The 27,346-nt window shown below is 35.0% G+C and overlaps 1 protein-coding gene across 1 annotated transcript; it reads left to right on the top strand.

Moving 5' to 3' along the window:
* The first annotated feature begins 4,141 nt into the window (after positions 1 to 4,141).
* Positions 4,142 to 26,890, top strand: LOC136032176 (protein bowel-like). Its single transcript, XM_065712367.1, has 3 exons — positions 4,142 to 4,280; positions 13,332 to 13,934; positions 26,042 to 26,890. The coding sequence occupies exons 2-3, from the start codon at positions 13,357 to 13,359 to the stop codon at positions 26,679 to 26,681; spliced, it is 1,218 nt and encodes a 405-aa protein (XP_065568439.1). The 5' UTR covers positions 4,142 to 4,280; positions 13,332 to 13,356; the 3' UTR covers positions 26,682 to 26,890.
* The last annotated feature ends 456 nt before the right edge of the window (positions 26,891 to 27,346 follow it).

Genomic DNA, 27,346 nt, shown 5'->3' with positions numbered 1-27,346 from the left:
TTATTAAATATTCAAGAATGATCTGGGGTATTAAAATTGGGCCAAAAATATTTCCAGACTGTAATAAAAACTACCTGTCGTATCATTAATCACTCATGATTGTTTTGTCCAAACCCAGTAACAAAATCAAATAATTAAAAGTTCGGTATTCATTTATCTATTGGTTAGTCTAGTTTATAACATCTTAGCATCTATTCTTATTTATTCTAATTTATTTTTGCCTACATTATGTTTTCCTTTGTTTATAATTTACTTGTCATATTACAAAACAAAACGGCTCAAAATTAAAACTTTTGAAAAAGAAAACAGAGAAGAAGCATATAGAGGAAAAGGGGCGAAGGAGACTATTGGGCCAGTTAAAGTTACGACCTCACAATACAAGAAAAACATCATCAAAGGCAAGCAATTCATTACGTTATTTTTTCTGTCAAAGAGATGAACTCTTCAAACTTCTTATTAATTGGATATATGAAATTTCACATTACTGCGAAAGGGATTTAAAACCTTAATTAAATCATTGCGATTTTCTTGAAATTCCCGGCAATACTGTCCTGCCTGGTTGCTTATTTCGGAAACAGCTGGAAAAAGTAAATGGGAAAGCGAAGACGATGCTTGGAGCACAAAAACAGGTGGAATAGTTCTGCTATCTAACTTACTAAACTTATCTGCCCATTAAAATATCTAATAGATATAAAAATATCTAACTAACCTGCGCATTGGAACGGGATGCCCTCTTTATTTGTGCCACAACAATTTTCTTTCACAAATGTAGCTATGTTGTTTCACGTTTTATGACCTGTTTGGAAATTACGCCAGAAATGTGGTTTCCAGCTCCACTTTCTGCTACCTGTCGGGATTCAACTTCTAAAACAGAGGAAAGCATTTTCAAGTCGTAAAAATCCGAATTGGAAATTATTCCTGTCTGGGTCTCGTTCACGGAAACATGTGGATAGTGATTCTGAATCTGCTTTCCAAATCGAAAAAAACCCCTTACTTCTTTATCAATTCACCAACAAAGGTCAATACGGTCCAAAAAGAACAGAAAAAGAAGATACTGAGTGAGAGATGGCGCAATTAAGCGGTACTTAATTAACATGTTCCTGTTTAAGTGCCTGGTCAAACAGTTTGCGATAACGAACTTTCAGTAAGGTGTGACCTAGCTCAATGCTAACCGAAACTCTAAAAAACAAAATTTTGATACCAAAAAATATATAAAAGGAATCGGCTTATTATGCTGATTTCAAATATATAAATTACATTAAGTTTAGTCTGTTTTTATTTCAATTTTTGGTAAAAACCGGAATTTTCAAGCATATTTAGGTTTTATTTTGCATGGAGTACCTGGATGAATCTAGAATGAAGAGGGAATTTTACAGATGAATCAAACAGTTCGTGGTAACGAACTGTAGTAAGGAGCGACCCGGCTCAATAGTAACCAAAACTCTAAAAAATTGAATTTTGATATCAATAGCTACATCAAAAGAATTGCATTTTAATGCTGATGTTAAATTTATAAGTTTCATCAAGTTTAGTCTTACCCATCAAAAGTTACGAGCCTGAGAAAATTTGCCCTATTTAAGAAAATAGGGGGAAACACCCCCTAAAAGTCATAGAATCTTAACGAAAATCACACCGTCAGATTCAGCGTATCAGAGAACCCTACTGTAGAAGTTTCAGTTCCTATCTACAAAAATGTGGAATTTTGTATTTTTTGCCAGAAGACAAATCACGGGTGCGTGTTTATTTGTATGTTTGTTTTTTTGTTGTTTTTTTCTTTTCCCCAGGGGTAATCGTATCGACCAAGTGGTCCTAGAATGTCGCAAGAGGGCTCATTCTAACGGAAATGAAAAGTTCTAGTGCCCTTTTTAAGTGACCAAAAAAATTGGAGGGCTTCTAGGCCCCCTCCCACGCTCATTTTTTCCGAAGTCAACGGATCAGAATTTTGAGATAGCCATTTTGTTCAGCATAGTCGAAAACCATAAGAACTATGTATTTGGGGATGATTTACTCCCCCACAATCCCTGGGGAAGGGGCTGCAAGTTACAAACTTTGACCAGTGTTTACATATAGTAGGCCTATTGGTTATTGGGAAGTGTACAGACGTTTTCAGGGGGATTTTATTTTGTTTGGGGGGTGGGTTTGAGCGGAGGGGGCTATGTTGGAGGATCTTTCCTTGGAGGAATCTGTCATGGGGGAAGAAATATTCAAGGAAAAGGGCGCATGATTTCCTAGCATTACTATAAGAAAACAATGAAAAATAAACATGAAAACGTTTTTTCAAATGAAAGGAAGGAGTAGCATTGAAACTTAAAACGAACAGAGATTATTAAGCATATGAGGGGTTCTAAAAATACTTTAGCATAAAGAGCGAGGTATTTAGGAGGAGATAAATACCTCGCTCTTTATGCTAAAGTATGTTTAGTAATTTCAACTATTTATTCTACGGCCTTTCTGATTTAGGGGTCATTCTTAAAGAATTGGGACAAAACTTAAGATTTAGTTTAAAGAGCGAGGTATTAACGAGGATGCAAACCCCCTTGTATACATAATAAAAATATAAGATTATGAAAGTTTGTTACGTAAGTTGCTAATTTATATGTTACGTATATTTTTTACTAATAAAAACGTTCGTTAAAAATTAAAAGTTCTAGTTGCCTTTTTAAGCAACCGAAAAATTGGTGAGCAACTAGGTCTCCTTCTCCACCCCTTATTTCTCAAAATCGTCTGATCAAAACTAAGAGAAAGCCATTTAGCCAAAAAAAGAATTAATATACAAATTTCATTTTAATAATTTATGTGTGGAGAGCCAAAACCAAACATGCATTAATTCAAAATCGTTCAGAAATTAAATAAAAAAAATAATTAATTTTTTTAGCTGAAAGTAAGGAGCGACACTAAAACTTAAAACGAACAGAAATTACTCTGTATATAAAATGGGTTGTCCCCTCCGCAATCCCTCGCTCTTTACTCTAAAGTTGGACTCTTTGCCACAATTCTACTTTTTAAAACAATTAAAAGCTTTAGCGTAAAGAGCGAGGGATTGCAGAGGGGACAACCCATTTTATATACGGAGTAATTTCTGTTCGTTTTAAGTTTTAATGTCGCTCCTTACTTTCAGCTAAAATTTTTTTTTTTTATTTAATCTATCAATGAAGCGAAAAACTTCAGTAATTATAAACAACTAAAAGGGAAGAAAACATTTTTTTTTTGTCTGATAAAAATTCTAAATGCTGGGTAATTTTTATGCGCAGAATATCAGAATGAGCATAAAATATCCTAAACAAGATTCTCAATATTATTCTCAACGCGTTTCTTAATTCTCAAATATAAATGCCTCATATTTTTTTATATTCTATTTTCACAAATAATTAGTTGATCAGTTCCGAATTTATAAAGTTCTTATTTAGATCTCCAAAAACGCTAAATTCTGTCTGAGAAAAATGTGGAACTAAACAGTTAGCCCACGGAAGAAAACACTAGTGTACTAAATTTTTAAAGGCGTTATGTTGCAAGAAAATATTCTTACTGGGAAGTGGAAGAGCTAAAAAAAAAAAAAAATTCGAATGTTTTGCCTATTATTAAAAAGCGGTTGAAACTCCATTTTCCAACTCTTTCTAAAAACCATAAACTTGTATCTTGCAAACTGAATAAACTATGTAAAAGGGGAATAAACCAGTCGATAGAGCTTGTTGCAATTAATAATTCAGGCTTCATATCCAATGATCAACAAAGGCGTCACATAACGCCTGTTCAGTTATTGCCGCTGAGATATTCTCTTGGGTCCTTATCACGTCAAAGATGTTGGATCTTCATCGTGGCAAATGTGGAAACTTTTAAGAAATTAATTTCTTTTGAGCCTTTTACCAGAGAAAAAACATATTTGCAGCTAATTATTTTCAAATATGACTTAAACAGGTTCTTACTGTTGAAAACTGGTAGTGACGGCAAAAAATTTTAAAAATATTATACCTTGTGGCTATAAGAGGTGCAGTTGAAAAGATGCAAGACAATACAGAAGCGAGTCACATTTACCCGCAAGCCATCTTAGCCTCAGAAAATTCTTCTTGGCGACCACCTTACCCCAAGGGTATTCATAAGACAAGAAGAGCAGCTTCCTGCTGCCGTTTGGAGCTCTTGGTAGCTACCAAGGAGCCTAGTTGTTGACTACCGAGACATCAAATGGAAAAGATTTAGTGGCGCTTTTTAATAGAGGACCTTTTTCGAGTCCCCTCTTGTTTGACAAGGGATTGATTTGATTGTTCAAACTGTCGCGTGACAAGGTGTAGTAATTTGTTTATTTTGCTGGGATTGGTTGCCATCTATTGGGTTGTTTTTCATTCCTTGTGCTTGTGTTTCGCTTCTTTTTATTGCTAGCTTATTAGATTTAATTGCTTTCGATTTTTGGAACGAATTCTAATTACTAGGAAATAGTTTTGCTGGCTATTGGTCAGATATTGAACAATAATTTAATTTCATAATTTGTAGTTATTTCTTTAGCTTTTAAAAAAACTCATTTTACCCTAGTTGACTAATAATCACTCGTGACCTTTTGTGCTGCTTTGTTGTGTGTTTATAAGCTGTTTAAACAAATGTTTAAACAAATTAGTTTATTTTAGAAGAAGCAGCTTAAGTAATAAAAAATATTAATTTCAATTCATAAAATCATAAAGATTTCGTGACAACTTACCCTAGCTGGTCTTTTCTTACACCTTCAAACATTCTTGATGCTAAAAGCTAACATGCACCGATTTCATAAGTCAGTTAAACAAGTTCAGAACAGAGGCTTTTTACTAGGCTAGCTCACGACGTGAGTGAAACTTCCTGGGACAAATTTGATCCAAAATTAAGACCTATTAACCGTGAGGCCGACAGGAGGGCAATGACTCTCTTTGGAAGCAACAAGATATTTAAAAAAAAACTGCATAAAGATTAATAAATGAGAAATTTAAATTTTAGTAAAAGCAGAGCTCCTGGTAGCATTTGACCCCCCCCCTCCTAGAGAGATTTTCAATTGGTACAAATGTTGGAGCAGTTTTGAAGCCCCTATTTCCGCCCCTTCTCCTCTCACTTCTCACGTACTTAGAAATCTTTTGTTATAGACTCTTGCAACTTCCAGGAACGTATCTAAAGCTCAAATTAAGATAGGGGAAAAACCCTTCGCCCAGAGTCTGACTCAATTTTAGAGAAAAAACTTTCCAAGAGCTTAAGTAAGTAAACCCTAAGCCAAACTTAAAACAAATCTAAGTTGAGACAGTTTATAGGTATCTGTCTCTGTCTTCATTGAACCTTTAAAACTTTACAAAATGGAAGGGGTAGAGGTCGAAATTTAAAAGACCTTCCTGTGCTTTGACTTTGGCTGTAAATGCATTCTTAAACTGCCATTCACTTAATACAGCAGCTTTTTGAGGTGGAGAAAAACCTTTGTTCCGCTCCATTTTAAGCTAGACAACGTGCAGGGGCCTTAATTCGTGAAAATATAGGAGGATTTTTTTTTGAGGTGGAAAGAAACAGTTCTTTTGAAAATTCAAAAAAGGGTAATTTTGATTTTCTCGACGTTTTAGAATGAAAATACTGAAAAACTATTTTTTTAAATTTAGGTGGAGGTAATTGCTCCTTACCTCCCTAATTGGTATCCATGTCATTACATGTCCCAATTTGTAACCTCAGTTATAATGTTGGCAATATTTTCGTATTATTAGACTTTATTTTCGCCTTGACATTATTTTTTTGTCACGTGCTCTTATTCTATATTGAAATCAATAAAACAGCAAATAAATGCAAAATTATCTAAAATTAGGGGTCTAATCTATTTAAGGTGTCTATTCTATTGTGCTTGAATATTCTGCAGGTATGATTAGGGTTTTAGCCATGTGGGTACCCACAGGAGTGCCCACTCCGTAAAAGTAGATATATTTAGCATGTAAAATTTAGTGACAAACCATTGCCATCCACCTCAAGGTCATCTGAAGACTGTTTCCTAACTTCCCATAGGAGGAATCATCAGGTCAATGTAAGTTAAGGTAACTAGAGGGTAACTGAACTTGCATTGCCCTGCTGATCCTTCCTTTGAGAACAGCTGAGCAAAATATTTTTGGTATTTATTTTAGAACTGTCAACATGTTAGAGATGAAATCTAGCTTTTTGAGGTGGAGAAAAACCTTTGTTCCGCTCCATTTTGAGCTAGACAACGTGCAGGGGCCTTAATTCGTGAAAATATAGGAGGATTTTTTTTTTGAGGTGGAAAGAAACAGTTCTTTTGAAAATTCAAAAAAGGGTAATTTTGATTTTCTCGACGTTTTAGAATGAAAATACTGAAAAACTATTTTTTTAAATTTAGGTGGAGGTAATTGCTCCTTACCTCCCTAATTGGTATCCATGTCATTACATGTCCCAATTTGTAACCTCAGTTATAATGTTGGCAATATTTTCGTATTATTAGACTTTATTTTCGCCTTGACATTATTTTTTTGTCACGTGCTCTTATTCTATATTGAAATCAATAAAACAGCAAATAAATGCAAAATTATCTAAAATTAGGGGTCTAATCTATTTAAGGTGTCTATTCTATTGTGCTTGAATATTCTGCAGGTATGATTAGGGTTTTAGCCATGTGGGTACCCACAGGAGTGCCCACTCCGTAAAAGTAGATATATTTAGCATGTAAAATTTAGTGACAAACCATTGCCATCCACCTCAAGGTCATCTGAAGACTGTTTCCTAACTTCCCATAGGAGGAATCATCAGGTCAATGTAAGTTAAGGTAACTAGAGGGTAACTGAACTTGCATTGCCCTGCTGATCCTTCCTTTGAGAACAGCTGAGCAAAATATTTTTGGTATTTATTTTAGAACTGTCAACATGTTAGAGATGAAATCTAGGCGTAATTTCGACAATAACTTTGGCATGATTTTCTGAACGACATCATTTTTAAACTAACCTTAAACCATATAATAACTATAGGCTACTATTTTTACTACACAATTGGTAGAGCACAAAAATTTTGTTCATGTACCCCTTTCTTATCACCAAAGCTAATCCAATTAGACTAATGACCTACACCTCTTAAAGTGCAGCTCTGGTCACAGATTGAATGGCCTCTTTGATTCCGATTGAGCATAGATTCTAAAATAAATTATTTTTATGCATTTGCTTTAGTTTCTGATGCTCAACAAACCCCCTACCCATTTTTGAAAAAGGAAATCGAACTAGTCTTTATTGCTACACTTTTATTAAAAATGGGGAGAAATTGAAAAGATGATATCCATATGGATATTGTTAGAAAATTTATACAATTTTTCTAAAAGCGTTTCTAAATTTTCAATTACTATCGGCTGAACTTCGTTCAGCCGATTGAATCAACCACGATTCCAAGGCTTTGAATCCGATAGAGAAGTTTATAAATTGTGAAAGGAAAAACCACTGAATCCCAAAACACTCATCCACCCCCAAAAAACTCGACTCCTATAATGCCTATAGTAAGTTTTAAATTAAAGCAGCGATCTATTAAGGCGAATACAGCATGCAGTTTAAGTACAAAAATATTTACAAAATTGTTTTCATTTTTACTGTTGTAAATTATATATACATTATGCAACGTTGGTCCGCAACGTATACTAGGACACATATTTTAATAATAGGCCTATGACCTTCCATTAAACACAATAACTTACTGTAAACATAAAAAGGTAGGGGAGGGTCAGGGCCGGCATCCTAGAAATCCTAAATATTTCTTAATCTCTGGCCCTTCGTATTAAAATTATCAAATGAGATTGGTTTTTATTACTTCCATTCCCCACTTCCCCAAAAATGATCCTGTTTACGTGCCTAGACCCATTATTTTTATGAGATTTTACTTAGAAATGGTCAAACAGATTTTCTTTTATCAGTGGCGCCAGGTTTTGACCGAAGACCTCGTGTTCTATTATAGTCTAATTGGGAAATTTCTTAGAAACTGTCTGAAGTTTTGGAAAAAAAAAACAACCTTTGTATTGAATTCGAAAACTAGAATTTGAGCATTAAGCTGTTCTCGGATAAAGCTAGTCAAATACTATTTTAAAGACAACGTTTTAATTAGTTGGAGCGTTTTAACACTTTTATATTTTGTGTAAAACTATAGTGGAAATAATATTCAAGATATCTAAAAATGTTACTTTGTTTGACCTTGACTTCTTTTGTTATTTAGATAGGGGCACCAGAAATCCAGATTTCCGTTTGAATGAGTCCTCTTACGATTAACTACCATCGGTTCAGTACAATCATTAAATAAAAAAAAACTAATTTTTTTAGCTGAAAGTAAGGAGCGACATTAAAACTTAAAACGAACAGAAATTACTCCGTATATGAAATGGGTTGTCCCCTCCGCAATCCCTCGCTCTTTACGCTAAAGCTTTTAATTGCTTTAAAAAGTAGAATTGTGGCAAAGAGTCAAACTTTAGTGTAAAGAGCGAGGGATTGCGGAGGGGACAATCCATTTCATATACGGAGTAATTTCTGTTCGTTTTTGAATTAATGCATGTTTGGTTTTGGCTCTCCACACATAAATTATTAAAATGAAATTTGTATATTAATTCTTTTTTTGGCTAAATGGCTTTCTCTTAGCTTTGATCAGATTATTTTGAGAAATAAGGGGTGGAGTTGCCCTCCAATTTTTTGGTTACTTAAAAAGGCAACTAGAACTTTTAATTTTTAACGAACGTTTTTATTAGTAAAAAATACACGTAACTTAAGAATTAACTTACGTAACAAACTTTCATAATCTTATATTTTTATTATGTATACGAGGGGGTTTGTACCCTCGTTAATACCTCGATCTTTACACTAAATCGTAAGTTTTGTCCCAATTCTTTAAGAATGACCCCTGAATCAGAAAGGCCGTAGAATAAATAGTTGATATTACTAAAAATACTTTAGCATAAAGAGCGAGGTATTTATCTCCTCCTAAATACCTCGCTCTTTATGCTAAAGTATTTTTAGAACCCCTCATATGCGTAATAATCTCTGTTCGTTTTAAGTTTCAATGCTACTCCTTCCTTTCATTTGAAAAAACTTTTTCATGTATATTTTTCATTGTTTTCGTATAGTAATGCTAGAAAATCCTGCGCCCTTTTCATTGAATTTTTCTTCCCCCATGACAGATTCCTCCAAGGAAAGATCCTCCAACATAGCCCCCTCCCCTCAGCCCCACCCCCAAACAAAATAAAATCCCCCTGAAAACGTCTGTACACTTCCCAATAACCATTATTATATGTAAACACTGGTCAAAGTTTGTAACTTGCAGCCCCTCCCCCAGGGATTGTGGGGGAGTAAGTCATCCCCGAAGACATAGTTATTATGGTTTCCGACTATGTTAAACAAAATGGCTATCTCAAAATTTTGATTTGTTGACTTTGGGAAAAAAATGAGCATGGGAGGGGGCCTAGATGCCCTCCAATTTTTTTGGTCACTTAAAAAGGGCACTAGAACTTTTCCTTTCCGTTAGAATGAGCCCTCTTGCGACGCTCTAGGACCACTTGGTCGATACGATGACCCCTGGAAAAAAAAACCAAAAAACAAATAAACACGCACCCGTGATTTGTCTTCTGGCTAAAAAATACAAAATTCCACATTTTTGTAGATAGAAGCTTGAAACTTCTACAGTTGGGTTCTCTGATACGCTGAATCTGATGGTGTCATTTTCTTTAAGATTCTACGACTTTTAGGGGGTGTTTCCGCCTATTTTCTTAAATAAGGCAAATTTTCTCAGGCTCGTAACTTTTGATTGGTAAGACTAAACTTGATGAAACTTATATATTTCAAATCAGCATTAAATTGCAATTCTTTTGATGTAGCTATTGATATAAAAATTCCATTTTTTAGAGTTTTGGTTACTATTGAGCCGGGTCGCTCCTTACTACAGTTCGTTACCACGAACTGTTTGATAGAATTTTCAAAACTAGCGCTGTACTGATAATTGAGCTTTCGTTACCACGAACTGTTTGATAGAATTTTCAAAACTAGCGCTGTACTCATAATTGAGCTTTCGTTACCACGAACTGTTTGATCTCTAAAAAAAAAGAAAAAAAATCGTTACTATCCTTTTCATGTTCAGGTTCTTTTCAGGTTTCAGGTTCTTCTCAGGGCTAAATAAAATAAAATAAAACAAGTTTCTTTTAACTGGAAGTAAGGACCGACATTAAAACTTAAAACAAACAGAAATTATTCCTTGTATGGAAGGAGCTGCCCCATCCTCAACGCATCGCTCGCTTAAGATTCTATTGCTTTAAAAGGTCTTTTAAAAGGTAGAGTTGATGCAAAGAATCAAACTTTAGCGTAATTAGCGAAGCTTGCCCCCTTTAGTTTTAGGTTATATTTTGTAAAATTTTTCACGGGAGGGTTCCCGTGAACAACCTCAAAGGGGATATTTCTACCTCCATTCATGTAAGTATACTACAGAATAATTTTACGCTGCGGATATTTGTTAAATTACAGTCAAATTATGAATACAAATTGTCCAATAATATAAACATAATTATGAAACTATAAAATATCTAGCTACAAAAGCTAAAAGATTAGAAAGATATAAAAGATTAGCTACAAAAGCTAATTTTATATTTGTATGAAGAAATTCAAAGTATAATACGGCCCGGCCCTACTGTGCAATATAGACTAGTATCTCTTCAAAAAATTAAATAAAAAAAACAAGTTTTTTTAACTGAAAGTAAGGAGCGACATTAAAACTTAAAACGAACAGAAATTACCCCGTATATGAAAGGGGCTGCTCCTTCTTCAACGCCCTGCTCTTTACGCTAAAGTTTGACTCTTTCTCTCAACTCTACTTTTTGAAAACAGTAAAAACTTTAGCGTAAAGAGCAGGGCGTTGAAGAAGGAGCAGCCCCTTTCATATACGGGGTAATTTCTGTTCGTTTTAAGTTTTAATGTCGCTCCTTACTTTCAGATAAAAAAACTTATTTTTTATTTAATTTCTGAACGTTTTTTAGTTAATCCATGTTTTTTATTTCGGCTCTCTGCAAATGAATAATTAAAGCGAAATTTGCATATTTATTTATTTGGCTAAATGGCTTTCCCATAGTTTTGATCGAATGATTTTGCAAAAAAAAGGAGGGGAAGGAGGCCCAGTTGCTCTCCAATTTTTTGGATACTTAAAAAGGCAACTAGAACTTTTAGTTTTTACGAACGTTTTCATTAGTAAAAGATATACGTAACTTACGAATTAGCTAACGTAACAAACTTCTATGTTCATATGTTTTTATTACGTATATGAGAAGGTTCGCCCACTCGTCAATACCTCGTCAATAACTCTTTGCATTAAAGCTTAAATTTTGTCCCCTGAATCACAAAGGCCGTAGAATAAATAGTTGAAATTACTAAAAATCCTTTAGCGTAAAGAGTGAGGTATTAGGAGGAGGTGAACCCCTTAGATGCGTAATATTTTCTGTTCGTTTTAAGTTTTAATGCTACTCCATACTTCCAGTTGAAAAATCTTTTTCATATTTATTTTCTCATTGTTTTTTTAAATAATGCTAGAAAATGCTGCGCCCCTTTATGGAAATCTTCTTCCCCCATGACAAATTCCTCCATGGAAAATTTCCCCCAAATATCCCCCTCTTCTCACCCCCCTCCCAACCAAAAAATCCCCCTGAAAACGTCTACATTTCCCAATAACCATTAATATATGCAAACACTGGTCAAAATTTGCAACTTGCAGCCCCTCCCACGGGGACTGTGGGGGAGTAAGTCGTCCTCAAAGACATAGTTACAAGGTTTTTCGACTATGCTGAATAAAATGGATATCTCAGAATTTTGATCCGACTACTTTGGGAAAAAAATGAGGGTGGGAGGGGGCCTAGGTGCCCTCTGATTTTTTTGGTCACTTAAAAAGGGCACTAGATTTCCGTTCGAATGAGCCCACTTGCAAAATTCTAGGACTACTGGGTCGATACGATCACCCCTGAAAAAAAAAAAAAAAAAAAAAAAAAAAAAAAAAAAAAAAAAAAAAAAACGCATCCGTGATTCGTCTTCTGGCAAAAAATAAATAATTCCACATTTTTGTAGATAGGATTTTGGAACTTGTACCATAGGGTTCTCTGATACGCTGAATCTGATGGTGTGATTTTCATTAAAATTCAATGACTTTTGGGGGGTGTTTCACCCTATTTTCTAAAATAGGGCAGATTTTCTCAGGCTCGTAACTTTTGATGGGTAAGTCTAAACTTGATGAAACTTATATATTTAAAATCAGCATTAAAATGCGATTCTTTTGATGTAACTATTGGTATCAAAATTCCGTTTTATAGAGTTTTGGTTACTATTGAGCCGGGTTCCTCCTTACTACAGTTCGTTACCACGAACTGTTTGATAATGTAAAACACGTCAATGGCAAAAACATCGTGCATTAACAGATTCTTTTTCATTAAATATTAAAGAGTGTTAGCATTGGCATTTATGCTTTAGTCTCAATTTTCTTTGATACTTTCATGTGTTAAATTTTGCAATTTCTCCCCAAATTTTGCTCGTTTATTATATTCATTAACTTGCTAAAATATTTTTACTTCCGATAGTCTTTGAAATTTTCGCTGGTTCAGCATAGATCATGCAAAGCTAATTTTTCTATGAATCTTGGAATTATGGCAGTGTTTTTAAAAGTAATTTATTTAAATTTTGTTAGAATCGGAATTTTGCTGACATAGCTCCCAACCCTTTAAAGATTGAATAACTATTTTAACTAGGAATGTAGCTCGACATCGTGACATCATATAGAAAATAATATAAGAAAGATACCAAAAAATCAATTTTTCGGTGAAAAAATGTAGGAATTTTTACTTTGGTCTAATCACTTCTGGTACTTAAAACAGCGGTGTAGCATAAGTGGGATAAGGTAATGATGGCAATGAAGGGGAGAAAATTAGCCATGACTTGATGCCCACTTAATTGGACTATCTGTCTTGGCTTTTTCTACAATTAGCCAAGACTTGACTTGCCCAAAACTATTCCATTTTTAATTCAAAAGCTAATAAGAAGAAAAAGTTAAAAAACTTAACATTAATTTTCAGTTTTCATCAAATGAGCCCTCTCCTAAGTTTTTACAACCAGCCCTTCATTAGTAGTAATGAAAAAGAAAATAATAACACATAGAGGCCACATTGTTCCTTAATTATTGCCCCTACGGAGGACTTAAGAAATAATATTTCTGAATAAAAAAAAGTCCCCTCGCCCGACAATTTTGACTATATTGTTGTGTATGCCTGCACATAGTCATTGGTTTTTCTTGTTATTTTATTATACCTTCATTTAGATCACAAAATCTTCATTGTAAAATTCAACTCTGATTTTTAGGTATACCAGGAAATTCTCTGCAAAGATGGCTGATTACAATCAACCAGGCTGCTCAAGCACTCCTTCTAATTTGCAGCAAAATCCACATTTAAGCTTTCAAAACATTCTACCCTCTCATTCCGCAAGAGAAGCTTCAGCCTTCAAGCCGGTGGTACCAAATCGACCCAGTGATACTAGTTCAGAGCAAAGCCCCTCTTCATCCTATTCAAGGCTTGACATTGTTGGTAGGTCAATCAGGGATAAGGATGAACATATATCAATGATAGACCAAGCCGTTTTTATGGGGAAGCATTTCCCTATGTTCCCACCAGGATCCTTTCATAGCTATGATCCAAGCAACTTTTCTATAATGCCACAACATTTTGATAGAAGACTGCTAAGAGCAGCGGCAATGAATGCTATGACTAACAATGCCTCAAACGTTGGTGTCCCTGCTAGGGCGCCAAGACCTAAGAAACAGTTTATATGTAAGTTCTGTAATCGACAGTTTACTAAGTCATATAACTTACTTATTCATGAAAGGACGCATACAGATGAGAGGCCCTATTCTTGCGATATTTGCGGAAAAGCTTTCAGACGACAAGACCATTTACGTGATCATAGGTAAGCTTATAAACTTAAATCCTTTTTAAGGCCAGTGGCATCAATTCTTGATAACTGTCGGGGGGATAATTTTTCAAAATAAAGGGGGGAATTTTGATTTTCCCATCTAAACAAATCTAGTTGGGAAAGTAAAGTACCACTCCCCCCATTGACGTGACTGATTAAGACTTCAAATAAAAAGACTTGAAATTTTTTTTAGTTAAGATTGGTCTTCATACGATTGATCTGAAAGCAAAATTTCGAATAACACTAATTCTGAGTTAATTTTGTTGCTTGCCAGTCCTTTAGCTTAGGTTTTCGGGTCGTCAACTTTGGGATTAGCAAAAGAATATAGAAGGGGCGTGTGTAGTAAGAGATGATCTTTCAAATCATGCCCTCCTCTTATATCTTGTAAAAGGACCAATATTCTTTTGATTACTCTAATAATATCTCATATTTTCAATTAAACTTGGCTATCTTCAAGTCCCCTCCGTGAAACAGATTCTAGCGTTTGAACTTGCCTGAAAACTTCCAACTAAAATTGAAATATAATGAAGCTGGCTTCAATTGTTCTGCTCCTTATGATCTTTCAAGCATATTTCAGCTTTGTGTATGTCTCCTGCTGTATTTTTGTTATTTTGCCTTTCAGAATGATTTGGAGTAACATTATTTTAGTTTCGTGCTTAAAAAACACGTGTCAAGGCTAGAAATCCATACCAGGAAAAACATCACTTTATATAAAAAAAAATCACTATGATGAATCACTAGGTTACCAATTTGGATATGACTCTAGATTGATCCTATCTTTATTGTGAGGTTTTCTTGAATTTTCTTTCAAAACACTTTTAAATTACGATTATTATATTACCCTCACAAGAAAATGAAAACCCTCTTATTCTTTCGAATATTGTTTTTTTTTTCCAAACTTACAATTGAAAATTTTGTAATGTCCTGGATGCTACTTTCTCTAATAACCATTTTCATTATTCAATATCAGACCCCCTCATTTATTTCCAGATGTCATCTTAAAATGTTTTTATGCCACTCGGTATCTACCAAGTGACATATAGCCATCGCAAATTCAGTCGGTCCGTCTGTCCCGGTTTTGCTACTTTAGGCACTTCCAGGTAAGCTAGGACGATGAAATTTGGCAGGCGTACCAGGGACCGGATCAGATTAAACTAAAAATTGTCGTTTCCCCGATCCGACCATCTATGGGGAAGGAGTGGGGGGAAGGTCAAATCAGAAAAATTAGAAAAAAATGAGGTATTTTTAACTTACGAAGGAGTGATCGGATCTTAATCAAATTTGATGCTTAGAAGGATATGGTGTCTCAGAGCTCTTATTTGAAGTCATGACTGGATCTGCTGACACTGGGGGGGAAGTGGGGGGACCTAAAATCCTTGAAAACGCTTAGAATGGAGGGATTGGGATGAAACTTGGTGGGGAAAATAAGCACAAGTCCTAGGTACGTGATTGACATAACCGGAATGGATCCGCTCTCTTTGTGGGAGTTGGGGGGAGGATTAATTCTGAAAAATTAGAAAAAAGAGGTATTTTTAACTTACGAAGGAGTGATCGGGTCTTAATAAAATTTGATGTTTGGAAGGATATGGTGTCTCAAAGCTCTTATCTGAAACCCCGACCGGATCCGGTGAAACTGGGGGGAAGTGGAGGTGGGGGGGCTAAAATCTTGGAAAATGCTTAGAGTGGAGGGATAGGGATGAAACTTGGTGGGAAAAATAAGCACAAATCCTAGATATGTGATTGACATAACCGGAACGGATCCGCTCTCTTTGGGGGAGTTTGGGGGAGAGCTTTAATTCTAAAAATAGAAAAATTAGGTATTTTTAACTTACGAAGGAGTGATTGGATCTTAATGAAATTTCATATTTAGAAGGACCTCGTAACTCAGAACTCTTATTTTAAATCCCGACTGGATCCAGTGTCATTGGGGGGGGGGGACCGGAAATCTTGAAAAACGCTTAAAGCGGATAGATCAAGATGAAACTTGGTGGGAAGAATAAGCATTGGTGGGAAGGTGGGAAGCAATGAGAAGAATAAGTCCAAGATACGTGACTGACATAACCGGACCAGATCCGCTCTCTTTGTTTGAGTTAGGGGGGGGGGTAATTCGAATTATTTGAAAAAAATGAGGTATTTGTAACTTACGAACGGGTGACCAGATCTTAGTAAAATTTAGCATTTTGAAGGATCTTGTGCGTTAAAACTTTCATTTTAAGTCCCGACCAGATCTGGCGACATTTGGGGGAGTCCGAGGGGGAAACCGGAATTCTATGAAAACGTGAAAATCGAGGTTTCTTGCGAATGGATGATCGAATCTTAATGAAACTTGATATATAGAAGAATCTTATGTCTTAGATGCTCCATTTTCAATTTGAATTGGATCTGGTGACATAGAGGGTTGAGGGAGAGGAAACCAGAATAGTTGGAAACCAGAAATCTTGAAAAACGCGTAGAGTGGAGAGATCGGGATGAAACTTGATGGGAAGAATAAGCAAAAGTTATAGATACGAAATTGACATAATTGGAACGGATCCGTTCTCTTTGGGGGAGCTAGGGATTGTTAATTTGGAAAAATTAGAAGAATTGAGGTATTTTTAACCTAAGAACGGGTGACCAATTTTTAACAAAATTTGATATTTAGAAGAATTAAATTTATTAAGTAGCTGAGTTTGTTGTATTCAAAAGTGTTATGATCAAATTTTTTTTTACGCTTTCGGTAGATAAAACACTCGGAATTTACCAACCAGCTGAGTTTTTTGTTGTCAAAAGTGTTTTTATTAGTTGTTTTGGTACTCTGCCAGAAACTATATTAATTTCTTATACCCAGTCACCAATTAAATGATTTAGAATTTAACAAGTAGCTGATTTTGTCACAGTCAAAAGTGCTTTTATTAATCTTTCGGTGCTCAGCCAGCAAATATTACCCTTGGAATTTATCAACTCCCTCAGTTTATTGCAGTCAAAAGTGCTTTTATTAGATTTTTGATATTCTGTCAACAACTAAGACGCTCTGAATATACCTACTAGCTAAGTTTGTTGCATGCAAAAGTGCTTTTTATTAATTTTTTGATTTTCAGTCACCAATTAAGGCTTTATTATATCATTTTCCTCAGAGGGTTGTCGTATCATTAATTAAAATATATGCGACTTATTTAATTTCGGCTTTATGCATACCCTGAAACTAAGCATTGCTTTCAAAAGGCTTTATTGTATCATTTCCATCATAGGGTTGTCATATCATCGCTTGCAATAAATACAACTTTATTAGTTTTGACTTTATGCATGTTAAACGAGGCTTTTCTAAAGGCTTTATTGCATAATTTCCCTCATAGGGTTGTAGTGTCATCGCTTAAAACATATACCACTTTATTAATTTGACTTTATGCATATCTCCCGTAGCATGCATTACTTTTCGAAAGGATTTATTCTATCATTTCCATCATAGGGCTGAATACTCATTACTTAAAATATCGGAAAGGTCGAGACCGAAGGCCTGGACTGAGTCCTTTGATTTGGAATTAAAATCAAGTGGTTGCAGGCGTCAAGCCATGGCTAACTGTAGGAAAAGCCAAGACAGATAGTTCAAGTGAGTGAGAGGCAATTCTGTCATAAGCCCTCTTTAGGATTGTATATTAATGATGTCATTTTATTTTTTAATTTAATTTATGATCGTTTTTTAAATAATGCCGATAAATCCAGCTCTCCCTCCATGAAAAGTTCCAATACTTGTGCATTATACACCACTCACTCAATTTTACGATGTGTAAAACTGGAAAACAAACCGGTTTCTTTGTTAGTTTCTTTGTTGCTTTAGAAACAAATTTGGGCTATATATTTGCTCATAAGGGGGAAGGGGGTAAAGGATAGCGGGTATACTTGCAAAATGTGTTAAGTACAATTATTCTGCATATTATGACCTAAGAATTGTTTTCTGACTTCAAACTGTCCAAGTTACTTTACTCCCCCCTTCTCTGCAAATATATAGCCCAAAATACATATTTTCCATCTATTCTGTCACTTTTATTTGTCTTGTCTCACGCTAAGCCGAAAGAAACTAACGAAGAAACCGGTTTGTTCTCGATTTTTACGTAGCGTAAACCTGAGTGAGTTGTATATAATACACAAGTACCAAAATTCCTTCCCCCTTTGGAAAATAAAAAAAAAGCAAAACTCAAATAAAATTCTCAAATTTGGAGAGCCTTATTTTACCACGGGGGGCATTTTCCGATGGTATTTACCAGGAGGGTATTTTATGTGTGTGTGGGGGGGTGTATTTTCCATGGGGTGGTATTTCCTGGGAGTATTTTCCGAGGGATATTTTCCTTGGGGGGGGGGGGGTAAAAACCTAGAACCCTTCAAGTTAAGTCATTTCTGTTTTATTTGATCACTTTTTCTCTTTTATTAATATCAAGAAGCTTGAATGCAAATGTATGGTATATAGGGAAATTGCTGATCGAAGGATCTAATGATGCAAAATCTATGTTGTTCTACTGCATCTTGGATGAATGTAAAAACCTTCGTTGCATAATTAAATGGTTCTTAATAACAGTCAAAAACTCCAGCATTTTTTTTTCAGTCCTCAAGAACGTATCCAGGATTTTATTTTTGGCGGGGTAGGGGGGGGGGTCAGGACAAAACTTCAAAAACCGTTTGATAAGCTTGATTATATTCAATTCGTTACGGTTTTACCTGTCGGACCAACATTTTTTCGGGGGAGGGGGAGTTAAACCCCTTAACCCTCCGGATACAGCCTTACCGCTCCTACAAAATTTATTTTAAGCAGAATAACGCCTTTTGATTTACCAACTCTGAAATGTCGTGAACAAAAAAATGTCTTGAAAATACGTGGACTAGAAGATTATTTTTTTTGTATTGACAACGAGTTAAAGAGTTCAAGAAACCCAAGGATGCAAATATACAAATTATTTTTTCTGCTATAAATTAAATAAAAAAACAAGTTTTTTGAAATGAAAGTAAAGAGCGACATTAAAACTTAAAACGAACAGAAATTACTCCTTATATGAAAGGGGCTTTTCCTCCTCGACACCCCTCTCTTTACGATAAAGTTTTTAATTGTTTAAAAAGTAGAGTTGCGAGAAAGAATCAAACTTTAGCGCAAGGAGCGGGGTGTCGAGGAGGAAAAGCCCCTTTCATATAAGGAGTAATTTCTGTTCGTTTTAAGTTTTAATGTCGCTCCTTACTTTCATTTCAAAAAACCTGTTTTTTTTATTTAATTTCTGAAAGTTTTTGGATTAATGAATGTCTGATTTTGGCTCTCCGTACATAAATTATTAAAATGAAATTTGCATTTTAATTCTTTTTTTGGCTAAATGGCTTTCTCTTAGTTTTGATCAGACGATTTTGAGAAATAAGGGGTGGGGAAGGAGGCCTAGTTGCCCTCCAATTTTTCGGTTACTTATAAAGGCAACTAGAACTTTTAATTTTTAACGAACGTTTTTAATATTAAAAATTATACGTAACTTAAGAATTAACTTACGTAACAAACTTTTATATTCTTATATTTTTGATTATATATATATGAGGGGGTTTGTCCCCTCGTTAATACCTCGCCCTTCACACTAAGTCTTAAGTTTTGTCCCAATTCTTTAAGAATGACCCCTGAATCAGAAAGGTCGTAGAATAAATAGTTGAAATTACTAAATATAATTTAGCATAAAGAACGAAGTATTTATCTCCTTCTAAATACCTCGCTCTTTATGCTAAAGTATTTTTAGAACCCCTCATATGCGTAATAATCTCTGTTCGTTTTGTTTTAATGCTTCTCCTTACTTTCAATTGAAAAAACTTTTTCATGTTTATATTTTCATTGTTTTTTTTTTAATAGTAACGCTAGAATATCCTGCGCCCTTTTCATTGAATTTCTCTTCCCCCATGAAATATTCCTCCAAGGAAAGATCCTCCCATATAGCCCCCTCCAAATCCCCCTGAAAACTTCGGTACACTTCCCAATAACCATTACTGTATGTAAACATTGGTTGAAGTTAGTAACTTGCAGCCCCTCCCCCAGGGACTGTGGGGGGTAAGTCATCCCCAAAGACATAGTTATTATGGTTTTCGACTATGCGGAACAAAATGGCTATCTCAAAATTTTGATCCGTTGACTTTGAGAAAAAATGAGCGTGGGAGGGGGCCTAGGTGCCCTCCAATTTTTTCGGTCACTTAAAAAGGGCACTAGAACTTTTCATTTCCGTTACAATGAGCCCTCTTGTAACACTCTAGGAGCACATGATCGATACGATGACCCCTGGGAAAAAGAAAAAAAAAACAAAAAAACAAACAAATAAACACGCACCCGTGATCTGTCTTCTGGCAAAAAATATGAAATCCCACATTTTTGTAGATTGAACCTTTAAATTTTTTCTACAGGGTTCTCTGATACGCTGAATGCGATGGTGTGATTTTCGTTACGATCCTATGACTTTTAGGGGGTGTTTCCCCCTATTTTCCAAAATAAGGCAAATTTTTTCAGGCTCGTAACTTTTGATGACAAAGACTAAATTTGATAAAACTTATACATTTGAAATCAGCATAAAAATCCGATTTTTTTTATATATCTTTTAGCATCGGAATTCCGTTTTTTAGAGTTTTGTTTACTATTGAGCCGGGTCGCTCCTTACTACAGTTCGTTACCACGAACTGCTTGATATTAAGTGTATAGCAAGTGTAACCACAGTTACTTTTTCTCAATCAGAAATGCAACGGCAATTTTTTCACTATTTCCTCTTTCCCAAATACCTTAAGTTTTACTTTTTATGAACTTTATGCACGATTTCATAGAATGAAAAGAGGGAGGAGGTAAGAGATGGAGGAGGGAGATTAAGATAGGTTTTGTGAAAGAGGGAGAGAGGAAACATAAAACTCCTGATAATATATATGAACTACTAACGTTTGATGCGCTGTCGGAAAATAAATTTATCTAATTGTGTAAGGCCCTTCATCAGTCAAAAATAATTATACAAATTTCTACGACAGAACATGATGGATTGTATCTCCATATTGTTTTTGATGATTCGGAAAGAAAATGATATGATAATTGATATGGTAAACAAGTAATAAATACAATTTTTCAATTTATGTTTTCAATATAAATAAATGTTTGCATTTTGTAAATAAAGTTTTCGACCGATTTGAAAGGCGCATTTATTTATCAATATTTAGAAAGGTATATGTCTTATTTGTCGGTAAGTTCAAAGCAAAATCTAAATGAAGTCATTTATTGAGCAATCAAGATGAAAAGAGCCGTCAACATAGTTATGTACTTAACTGTAAAAGGTAGCGTAAACTGTTGTGTGACGATTGCTTCTAATCGGGAGTGGATTATCGAGAAACTAGGTAAATAAGATCAGTAGGATATCTGAAAAAGGCCGCTATCGGAAAATTAAACAATCGGCTCTTTGTGATTACAGAATTTGACATCCTGCTTACTCTCTAAATTTATGTTTTAATTCAGGTGTAATCCCACGAGGGAGTTTGCTACGTCTTTTTCCTCAAATTACGATCGAATGCGAAGAAAATTAGGCAAAAAAAAAAAAATTCCTTTTCAGAGATCCTAAGATCTTGAATGTTACCTGCACCAGTTTGCTTACAGGTTTACCTGAATGTTTGGGCACTGGTTACCGGTATTCAAAATATGATTCCAGGCTAAGTTGTATATTACCGCTCTATTTTCTAACTTCCCATGCAAAAAAGTACTTTTACTTGTTGTTCAAGCCAGGGTACTGCAAGTCTCATATACAAAGTTTTTTTTTCCACGGCCATGCCAATGGTGAATTTTTATTTCGATTCAATTTAGTTTCAAAATAATTAATTTTGGGTTAGCCTACGAACGAAGTTGACTGAAGTTCGTCCTTTACTAGATTGCAGCTACCGCTGAAACCACGATCTCTTTGCAGAGGTCAGTTACTTTAAGACGAAATGAACTGCTTCTTCGTCTAATAGTTATGCATACAGTACAAAAAAAAAAAAAAAAAAAAAAAATCAAGTCTGAGTCAGAATTGAAGGAAAGTTGGATGTTGAGAATTTCGTTGTGTTTAGATTATCATATTGATATTAGAAATTCGTTTGGCTTATTCTTCATTCAAGAAAAAAACATTGAGCAGGTGTTAGTCTGTGAATTTCTTAAGGTAGAGCACAACATGTTTCATAACTCTTCTACAAATATACTGTGAGGCAGTTACTGGTCTCTTTCTAAATAAAATAAAAAAAGCAAGCGGATAAAGACAACCTTGATTAGTTTACTTACAGTTGACTACATATACTCACATGGAGTTTCTTGAGTTAGCTTACTGCCAAACAGAAAGAAATCAACGTACTTTAGAAAGTACTTTCCCGAATTTTCAACCCAGATTACCAAGAATTTGTTTTCTTTTCAAAAAAACTAGTTTGTTTGCTACTCAAAGTACTAATTGAAAGATCCGCATTGTAAAATACTTACGCAGTGGTCAGTTCATTTCAAGACTATTATTAAGCCCTGAGTAAATGCAACTCGAGTTGCAGGTGTTACCATTCCCAGTTTTCGTCTGTTAAAAATACTTCGCTTAATTGCAGATGAAAAGAGTGTAGAATGCCAGATGCCAACAGTGTAAGGAATTCAACAGCTTGGTATTTTTTGTTTTAAACAACTACCCTTGGGGTATATTCTATAACGCGTGCGAAGCACTCTCTTATGTCATTGCAATGCAGGGTATTTCAAAAAGTTACATATTTGCATAAGGACTTGCTGACGCCCTGTTGTGTTAGTTGTGTAAACCCTACATTAGTTGAATTTCAGACTGCTAATACCCAGACTGGTTAAAGATAAAGAAAGATAAAACTTTTCAAGCACATGCCAAAAGATTTCTGAGATTTTTTTTATTGCTAAACTTACGATGCAGTCAAGGATCGACTTGGGTTTAGCCAGTAACGCTCACTTTTTCATAAGTATATTTAAGTACTTCGGTAGCCATACATGTCGAGCCATAAAGACGAGCCATACATGTCAGGTCACGCCAAAAGAAACAAATTTAAAGATGACGGTTATTATTGCTACTAATAAAATAATTTTCTTTCGGTTTGCTTTACCTACAGTCCTCAAATGTTGGCGTTATGAATCCTGTACCAGCAAGACTATAATAGTCAGATATGTCCATACGGTTGGAGATTTTGTCCCCCTTCCCTCAGAAATGTCCGGCTTTTATATGATTTACCTATTTAGAAATATTAACGAACTTGTAGCCTACCTCCCTGAAACACATCAGACCCTTAGAGATAAATTCACACGCATGGGACTGCCGGTTCTAGGTTATACATTTCTTGATTTGTTGGCTCCTTATGTTTTTTTGTTTGGTTTTTTTTTCATAGTTAACATATCCTATGGAGACATTGATTGTTTAAAAAAAATTGAACTTTGAGAGCTACTTTAAGGGACTATTGTTTGATAGGCATCGTTTAAAATTATCGGTATAATTCTCCTAATGTTTAGTGCAATAAGTTTTCATTTTGTTGCTAGTTCCCTCGTACAAAGCGAGCAACGATTAGGTAATTCGAAAGAGGGCATGTTATCCGTTGTAAATTTTACGTTAAAGCAAAATAACTGAAAAATACGTTTTGGATTTTTCTGTTGTTATAGGTAAATAGTCGTTTCTGGTGGAAAAGTTCCTTTTAGACTTCAGTATAAGTTGATTTAATATAAGCTGCATTTTAGAAAGTTGATATTAACTGAATAATGGATTTTGAGAAAAATAGAAGCTCTGAATCGTCTTGAAACCCCAATAAGAACTCAGATTGGACAATTAGATCGAGCATACTTACTTTAAAAGTGTCTGTTTTAAATAGCCCTTTGATAAAAAAAAAGAAGTTCTTCACAATGCTTTTTAAATTAACGCAGTGATGGGACCTTAGATTTTCAAGCGTGGTACAACTGGGTGGAATAGCCGCAGAAGTTAATGTGATGTTCGGGTCTAAACCCAAATAATCTTTATGCTTTACATTTTATATTCTAAACGACATTAGTACTCGAAACTTATTCACGTTTAAGCAACAGCGATATAAATCAAAAGATACCATATGTTGTGAGGTTACGAAACACCGTGTGTGCAATGTCATGGGAATAACTTAGAGAATCAAGTTAAAACTTTCAGATATTGTGGGGATGAATATTAAATTCCAGCTTTAGGGAGGGGGTAGGAGCAGAAAATTGTTTTCTACTGTGCTTGAATTCCTGGCAGTATAGGCCCCTGTGTCATTAGAATCTATTCAGTGAAGTTGTAACACAAATCGAAAGATACTGTGTGCATTTTTATTATCGATGTATCTGTACTATCCCACTCATGGCTTGGGTGAGGGATTGATTTGAAACTTTTTAGGTGCTGGGGGACGGAGGCAAGGGTTTTTACAATTTTATGTTCAGGGAGAGGAGATTAGGGGGGTTCAAAAAGAATTATGTCTCCTATCTGGCTAAATATTTTGTACTATTGGCCGTTGCGAAGCTAAAATTATATTCATGGTGAAATATTGAATCTAATCGAAATACAGTACATATAACCTGCTTAGCTCGGCATGTCTGCAGGAATTTTCCTCTCTTTTAGAGGGGTTGGGGTTGAAAACTAAATTTATTTAATAATTTGAATAAGAAATGCCCATAAATTCATAGATATTCAGAATATCAGACTCCCCCCCCCCCCCCATTGCACACGGCCCTGTGCCTAGGCTATTGAAATAGCATAGCAGCAATATATTGGAAACGATTTTACGGGTTCGAATTAAATCTTGCAAAGAATGTTGAGGGGCCGAGTGGACCTTAAGTTTAACTTCGAAAAGGGAGCAAAGGTAAATTAAATACCCTACGTATACCTGGGGTACCAAAATAGCATACATGCATCCCAAACTCTATAATAGAAATACTATTAGAAAGTTACTGTATAGAGTTGTGGCAAATTTGACATTTTTATAGAATTTCTAACTTTTGTAACTAGTCAAATTATTTTCAAACATTTTAGTTCTTAAGCAGAAATACTGAAAAGTCTTTGAAAAAGTTTCTACAACTATTTAAATATTCCTACCAAAAATAACACTTACGAAAATTAAGAATAAAAATGAACAGAAGCTAATTTAAAAAAAAAGTTTTCCGAAAAGCAAGTTCTTCAAAGAAAATAACCATAGTAGAACCTAAAATGAGTTAAAACCGACAGGAAGTACTATGAATGAAAAATAAAACAAAAAACGAGCAGAAATTACTATGAGTAACGCTCTATCCTTCTGAAGACTGACGGGGGGGGGCAATCCCTACTCTTACTTGTAATTGTTTCTGTTCGTTGCAGGTTTGACTTAACCCTTAATTTTAATTGAAGTTGGCTTAGGATTTATGTATACATCCATCCCAGGACATATTAAGTTAGTGTTTCCCGTGATGATTATTCGTCTTGATCTATATCAGATTTGTTTTTAATTTATTCGTTCGTAGCCATTTCTGTTAGTTATAAATTCTAATCATTATGTGACTTTATTTCTGCTCCTTTTAGGTTTGAATTTCGCTCCTTGATTTTCAATGAAAAACTTATTTTTAGGAAACGTTTTATTTTTAATCAATAAAAGTAGAAACAATCTTTGCTCAAGGTCAAACGTCACAATGCTTCAACTAAATCCCTCCTCTCTCATGGGAGACTGTACCCCTCCCTCCTCAAAAAAAGAAGAGGAAAGGTCCAACGAATACTGATGCATCGCTTCAGAATGATGCATAGGTATGAGGAGAATGTTAAACTAAAGGGATGAGAGAAGACATAAGATCAAAATCAATGGTCTAAGAAAGACTGACCTACTTAACCTTCACTAATGTTTGTTGTTCCGTACCAATTTGTGTATGAAATTCAATGATGGCTATTTTAGATGTTGCAGAAATCATTTAAGCTAGAGACACAATTTGATATTATCATAAAATTTCTTGTGACTGCAATATCTCATTACCATTTGTTATTGGGGAGTAAAACCTAATAAAATAACCAGAACCAATGCGCTTGCGGTAAAACCTACAATTGGTTCTGGTTTTAAAATTTAGTGCGTCACACTGTCTCCTGGTTTCATGGTTTAACAGTCCCTTTTTTCAGGTATATTCATTCAAAAGAGAAGCCATTTAAGTGCTCGGACTGTGGAAAAGGATTTTGCCAATCGAGGACACTTGCAGTTCATCGGATCCTTCATTTAGAGGAATCTCCTCATAAGTGCCCGGTGTGCTCCCGTTCATTTAATCAGCGTTCAAATCTCAAAACTCATTTATTGACTCACACCGATCATAAGCCATATGAATGTGGAACTTGTGGCAAAGTTTTCAGGCGCAATTGCGACTTACGACGACATACTCTTACTCATTCAGTTGGGGATAGTGACCATCATCTAGACGAAACTCGACGTGATGAAAATATGTCTCTCAGAGCTGATGATTATGATGAAGAATCTGATTTAGACTTTGATCTTGATGAAGATCCTGAAATTGACATTGATGTAACTTCAACGTCACCTGAAAACACTGATATTAAAAAACGTGAAACTGAAACAGTGCAGACAATGTTGCCAGGATGTAGTACTGTTGACTTACCTGTGTATAATAGTAGTTTTGATTTTGTTAACCAAATGGTGATTCCTTTTGGCATTCAGCCAAGTACCTCATCAACTAGTACTCCACCAAAACCAGTGAATAGCAGTAAAAAGAGCTCAGGATTTTCAATAGAAGATATAATGAGAAAATAAAACTGGCACATGATCTCTTGGTGAACATATGTTTGATTCCTGTGATATGACGCAATTTAATTTTCAAAAAGATGATTTATTTGAAATGAAAAGGAGTATGTTATAAGATGAGATCTCCTGTGCAATTATGTTTCTTTGTATATACATGTTTAATTAAAAGAATTGTCGCTGTTTAAAAAAAAGCTTGAACACCGAAATGCATGCTTAAATGTTCATATTGGTCTTTGGTTTAGCAATGGTAAGCTAAGTAAAGAAACCGTATCAGAATTTACACAATAATAACTGAGTTGCTGTTTCGGTCTTTCCCCTTTTTTTGGGGGGGGGTGTAGGGGGACTAGGGCTAACATCTTTCATGCATCAGCAATACTGCAGAAAGTTTTAACCAACTCAAAAAAGTAATAATTTTCATAGGATACTATGTTTTTGATGTTTTGTACTTTCGCGAGGGAGGGCTATTGCTCTCCAAATGGTGTGCTGGATGCGCTGACCAAGGTTTACCGAGACATCTTATGGATATTTGACTGCAATTGTCTATGTATAGGCCTGTTCTCTAATCCATCAGTTCGTCCTTGCTTAGACAGCTAACTCATCTATCTTAAAGGCTTTTTTTTTAAAGAGTTATTTTTAATGTGTTCACTGTATCTGAATACTTATAGGTCATAAAA

Source organism: Artemia franciscana, chromosome 10 (assembly GCF_032884065.1).
Source record: "Artemia franciscana chromosome 10, ASM3288406v1, whole genome shotgun sequence".
NCBI classification, from domain to species: domain Eukaryota; kingdom Metazoa; phylum Arthropoda; class Branchiopoda; order Anostraca; family Artemiidae; genus Artemia; species Artemia franciscana.
Note: the sequence above shows the minus strand (reverse complement) of the source record. Positions and strands in the feature narration are given on the sequence as shown.